Source organism: Aquila chrysaetos, chromosome Z (genome assembly GCF_900496995.4).
Source record: "Aquila chrysaetos chrysaetos chromosome Z, bAquChr1.4, whole genome shotgun sequence".
NCBI lineage: Eukaryota > Metazoa > Chordata > Aves > Accipitriformes > Accipitridae > Aquila > Aquila chrysaetos.
The window spans coordinates 76,203,798-76,209,075 of record NC_044030.1 but is presented as its reverse complement, the minus strand read 5'-3'; the positions used below and the strand labels follow the sequence as shown (position 1 = coordinate 76,209,075).

The window sequence follows — 5,278 nt, the reverse complement described above, 5'->3', positions numbered from 1 at the left end:
TGTGGCTCTCGCAGGCATCCCAGTCCTCCCAGCTGTCCCCTGACAATCTGCGCTGGCCTGACCCTGCACCAGGCTCTCACCCAGGTACCGGCCGGGCACAGGGCCCCTCTGAGTGACCAGCAAGATCAGTGACCAGGCACAGTGTGGCAGCAGCCCCAGCCTCATCCCAGCATCCTGGGACCAAGGGAGCTCCAGCATCCGGGGCAGAGGGCTGCAAGCACATCTACTGCTGTGTCCTCTGGGCTGGGGTAGGGGCAAGGGGTGGTGGCACAAACACCAGGGGCGGGACATGGGGTGCAATTCACCCCAGTCCCCTAAATCTCACCCACTGGAGCAAGAGGTTATTTTGGCAGGCAGGTTTGGACAAGCACATGTGGAGGCTTGGAGCCGGGAAGCCACAGTCAAGAGGCACCAGCACCTCTGCAGGGACCCAAATCCGGCTAAGTTGGAGGCAGGCAGGGAAGCTGCAGCCCAGCTTCTTGAGGAGCCCAGGAATGGCACAAGAGGCTGCGGTATGGGTTGCACCTGGGAAGTTCCTGTCAGATGGCAGGACAAGCCTTTTGCTGGGAGCATGGTCAGACCCTAGAGTGGGACACGGAGGAGCGTCCCCGTCCTTGGAGACCTTAGCCCAGTGCAGGGCTGGGCATTGGGGCAGCAAGGGGAGGGATGCGCACGCACACCCCTCTGCACCCCCTTGTCCCAGAGGTCACCCCAGAGGACAGCCCTGAGGGCAGACTCACGGGCCTGGGCACCTGGACGGCCCTAGCTGTGCCAGTGTGGGCCAGGATGTGGCCACGATGCCTGGCACAAAGGGGAGTGGGCAGCAAGGGAAAACTGCATCTTTTGAGGGGACATCTGAGGGCTCTAGGGCAATTGCCTGGCTGCTTGCACTATGCACATCATCATCTTTCCCTCATGCACCAAGCCCATGAAGTTGCTCAGGCCAAAGCATCTTGCAGAAAAAAATCCATCCTCGCCCGGGAATGATGGGAGATGGATCTTCCCCCTCCCCTCAGAAGCCGCGTGCTGGCAGTTACTGACTCTCCTTGTCCAAATATGTGCCTAATTCGTCAGTATTAATAGCGGCTCTCCAGAGTCCAGCAGTGGCTCTTCTGCTGCTTTCCAGCAGCCCCTTGGTCCTTGGCTGCTCCCATGCCTCCTATGCTTCCCACAACCCTGGGCTGAGGGCTCCTAGAAAGCCACTTTCTCCAGCTCTCAGAAACCTTTTGCTCCTCTCTCCTTGGAGCACAGGTGCTGAAAAGTTGCAGCAGGCAAGGGCTGGATGCGGCCCCCGGCCGATGGGCTGGGGGAGCCCGCACACCGCTCCTGTCCCCGTCCCATCCCAGCCTCCCCACATGCCGCATGGCTCCCATGGCCCCTTCACTGGCTCCTTCCAGCCCCCCTGCCCGGAGCCCACCCTGCAGCTGGGAATGCGCCAGAAGCATTTACGAGCGTTATTAAAGCGTGGGTTATTTTTGGAGGAGCCAGGATCTGAAGGGTTTGCATTTTTTTGCCTGTGGAATACAGTTTATTTAGAGCAGAAAGATGGAGAGGGGTGGCGTGCTGCCCTGTGTCACTCTGAAATGCCACCCTATGGGCTGTGCATATGCCAGGTGTCCCTGTGGGTGCCAGGGACAGTGGCACCAGCGTGCAAAGTAGTGGGGAGCTGGGTCCCAGGGAGCCTGCACGGATCTGGGGCCCTCCTACCTCACCATGACGCAGAAGCTGGATGGGGAGGTCAGGAGCTCCGCTGGCTTCTCTCCCGGGAGATTTTCCCCATGTGGGCAGTGCCAGCCCATGGTATCCCCAAATGCAATCTCAGCCTGTGGGTGTCCTCAACTGCAGTCACAGCCCGTGGGTGTCCCCGATTGCAGTCACAGCTTATGGGTGTCCCCAGCTGCAGTCACAGCCCGTGGGCGTCCCTGAGTGCAATCACAGCCTAAGAGTGATTCCAAAACTTCAGTGCCAGCCCATGGGGGTCCCCAAGTGCCGTGCCAGCCCCTGAAGTTCCCCATTGCCAGCAAGCAGGGTCCCTCAGGCCCCAGGGTGCAGTGACAGGGCATGAAGTGTGCCTAGGGCCGTGCCAGCCATGCGATGTCCTCTAGCGTGGGGACAGCTCTGGCCGGAGCAGAGGAGGTCTCAAGCCCTGGGGGTGGATGGCTGGTGGCGTCCCCGGGGCGCAGTAACAGCAGTCCCCAAGCGCAGGGCCAGGCATGGCGTGTTCCCCACAGCGGTGAGAGGCCACAGGGGTGTCGTCCGTGTCCCCCCCCCACCTCAGCCCGGCACCACGGTGGAAGTGCCACCAGAAACGTCCCTACCGCTGTGCTCGGGGGTGTCCCTAGCACCGTGCCCCCGGGGTACCCCTCCTGCGGTGCCCTGCAGTGTCCCTCTCGCAGTGCCCCCGGGGCACCCCGACCGCTGTGCCCCGGGCTGACCGTCCCTCGCCCGCCGCCCCCCGTGGGTGTCGTCGTCCCTCGCCCGCTGCCCCCCGTGGGGTGCCCGCCGCCGGGGCTGTGGCGGGGGCCGCCAGGGGTGCCCCCCTCCCCGTTCCGCTCGGTGCGGTCCGCAGTGGCCAGCCTGTCCCTAAAAGGTGCTGGCGGGCGGCGGGGGAGGTACCGGGGCAGCCCCCGCCCGGCGCGGCCCCTCCCCGGCTCTTAGGCGGCGCGGCGAAGCCGGGGGGCTCAGTGCCGGTGCTCCCGCCGCCCCCGGTGCTCCCGCCGCCCCCGGTGCTCCGCGCCTCGCCGCCGCTCCGCGCCCCGTCGCCCGCCCGCCGCCACCATGGAAGCCATCAAGAAGAAGATGCAGATGCTGAAACTGGACAAGGAGAACGCCATCGACCGTGCCGAGCAGGCGGAGGCTGACAAGAAGCAAGCGGAGGACCGCTGCAAGCAGGTGGGTGTCCCACCGTCTCGAGCCCCGGGGACCCCCTCCTGCCGGGTGTTCAGCCTGGGGACCCCTGCCCTCGGGGTGCCTAGCACCGGGGACCTCCCCGCATTAGGTGTGCAGCCTGAGGACCCCTGTCCTAGGGGCGTCCTGCCCTGAGGACCTTGCCCCATTGGGTATTCCACCCATGGATCCCAGCTCTAGGAATGCCCAGCCCTGGGGACCTCACCCCACTGGGTGCCTGTCCCCAGGGACCAGCATTCCAGCCTGTTGCCCTTGACCACTCACGTTGGTCCCCCCAAAACGTGCCTTGTCTCAGGGACACCCCAGTGCCACATCCCTATCCCTCTGCCAGGGAGACCCTTGGGGACCACCTCCCTATCCCTCTGCCAGGGAGACCCTTGGGGACCACCTCCCTATCCCTCTGCCAGGGAGACCCTTGGGGACAGTGTAGTCCCACCCCAGCCACACAGAGATGGGGACCTGCTTGGTGCCCCCCAGAGCTGTGTCCCCATGTTGGGACCTCTCCAGTCCCCTACACAGGGAGGGAGCCCACCACCCCCTTACCCCCCTGCCAGGCTCAGGGGTGCTGGGACCTGCTCTGGCCCTGGGGACCAAGGGCTCCCCGAGGATGTGTGGACCCAAAGTTGACAGAGGGAGCATGCCCATGTGCTCCTGCTGTGGTCCCAGCCTCCCCCAGGAGGAGGATGACCATGCCCCCAGCCTTGTGGGCACCGCCATCCCCCCTGACCCCCACCTTCCATCCCTTCCCCAGCTGGAGGAAGAGCAGCAGGGTCTGCAGAAGAAGCTGAAGGGCACGGAGGATGAGGTGGAGAAGTACTCCGAGTCTGTCAAGGAGGCCCAGGAGAAGCTGGAGCAGGCGGAGAAGAAAGCTACAGACGTATGTAGGCGCGCCAGCAACTCCTCCCCTGTGTAGGCTCTGGACCTCGGGGAGGGGGTGAAGGAAGAGGGGGAGGCCTTATATGGAAAGTGTCCTTGGGGAAGACTGTCAGGATCCCATTCCTGCAACGCTGACACTGAACCAGGCTGAGATGCAGGGCAGGGACTGGACAGATCCTGCTCAGGGCATGGGGGCCAGGACAGCTGTGGCAGGCACTGCTCAGGTCGCTGGTCCCACCTGGAGCTTTGTGGGCAGCCACCTGCCTGGGTCCCCAAAGCTAACGGGGACGAGTGTCCCAAGCTGTGTCGCTGGTCCCCAGGCACGCACCTCTGCAATGCTTGTAGGAAAAACTCTGCGGTACTTGGTAAACTGTGGCAGGAAAGCAAAAAAGGGTAGAGAAATGGAAGAAGCTCTTGCCCGTGGCCAGCTGCCAGGTGCTGGCTGCAAGGAAGGATGTTCTGGGTGCATGGGGGGTGACTTGGTCATTTTGGGGTCCAATGTGCCACCCTGTACCCCGGGAAGGGCAAGGCCTGGAAGAGTTTTATTATAGTGCCATGACTGATGTTTCTCCTGGGAAATGGATCCCGCTGGGGAGATGTTAGGAAGGTGTTGAAATTGGCTTGTGCCCGGCTAGGATGAAGGGTGGAACAGCTGTGTGCGGCCACGGAGCCGCTCGGGAACAGGGTATAACAACCGGTGGTGCCACACAGGGTATTTAACACCCTATAAATAAATCCTCCTTTTGATAGCCAGTCCTTCTTTGATGAAAACCAACCCTGGAAACTGGAGAAGAAGCTAAAGGGGAGCCGCCTGGAGCATGGCCAGCAGGACATGGCCAGGTTTTTTAGGATTGAGAACAAAAAATTCAATCCCGGCTGGTTTATGGAGCTAAATGAGGGAGATGCGTCAAATCTCCGAGGCGGCCGCCAGGACAGGGGTGAGCAGACAAGGACAAGCAGTGGCAGCACAAGTCCCTGGGGTGGCCCAGAGCCCCTGGGGAGTGGCCAGGGGACTCCCCAGCCCCGTTTGCTGACCCCACGGACCTGCCCCAATTTAGTTAGATACTAAACCAAGAAGTTAAAACACCGAAAATCCTCTGGAAGGGCACATTTATCCTGGCGTGAGGCAGGCATGTCGAGCTGGGCAGGGTGGCTCCCGTGTGTAGTGGGGTTCACACTGGTCCCACTGGATCCATACTGGTGTGGGACAGAGCAAACTCAGTGTGGGATCTGGCTGAGCGTGGACAGGACGTCCCCAGGGTGGGGCTCAGAGCAAGGGGCAAACAGTGGCACTGGGCAGACGTCGGCCATGGGGTGCGGAGTGGCTTGCTGCTGGCAGCGGGCTGTGCAGTGCCGTCCTGGGCAGGGAGGGCGTCTTGCCCTGCTCTCAGTCCACCGTGGCTTGGCAAGTCTGTGGGCTTTGGCATGGACAGTCCCGTCCTAGATGGTGGACAGGAGCCACTGACTCCTCCAGGGAAGGGCTGGAGGGGAGGCA

The 5,278-nt window shown here is 62.7% G+C and overlaps 1 protein-coding gene across 1 annotated transcript in view; it reads left to right on the top strand.

The window, feature by feature from the left end:
- Positions 1–2,679: 2,679 nt before the first annotated feature.
- Positions 2,680–5,278, top strand: part of TPM2 (tropomyosin 2) — a 9,478-nt gene continuing 6,879 nt past the window's right edge. The window contains 2 exon segments of the mRNA XM_030005024.2: positions 2,680–2,892; positions 3,659–3,784. Of these exon segments, the coding sequence (XP_029860884.1) occupies positions 2,779–2,892; positions 3,659–3,784 (240 nt within the window). The 5' untranslated portion in view covers positions 2,680–2,778.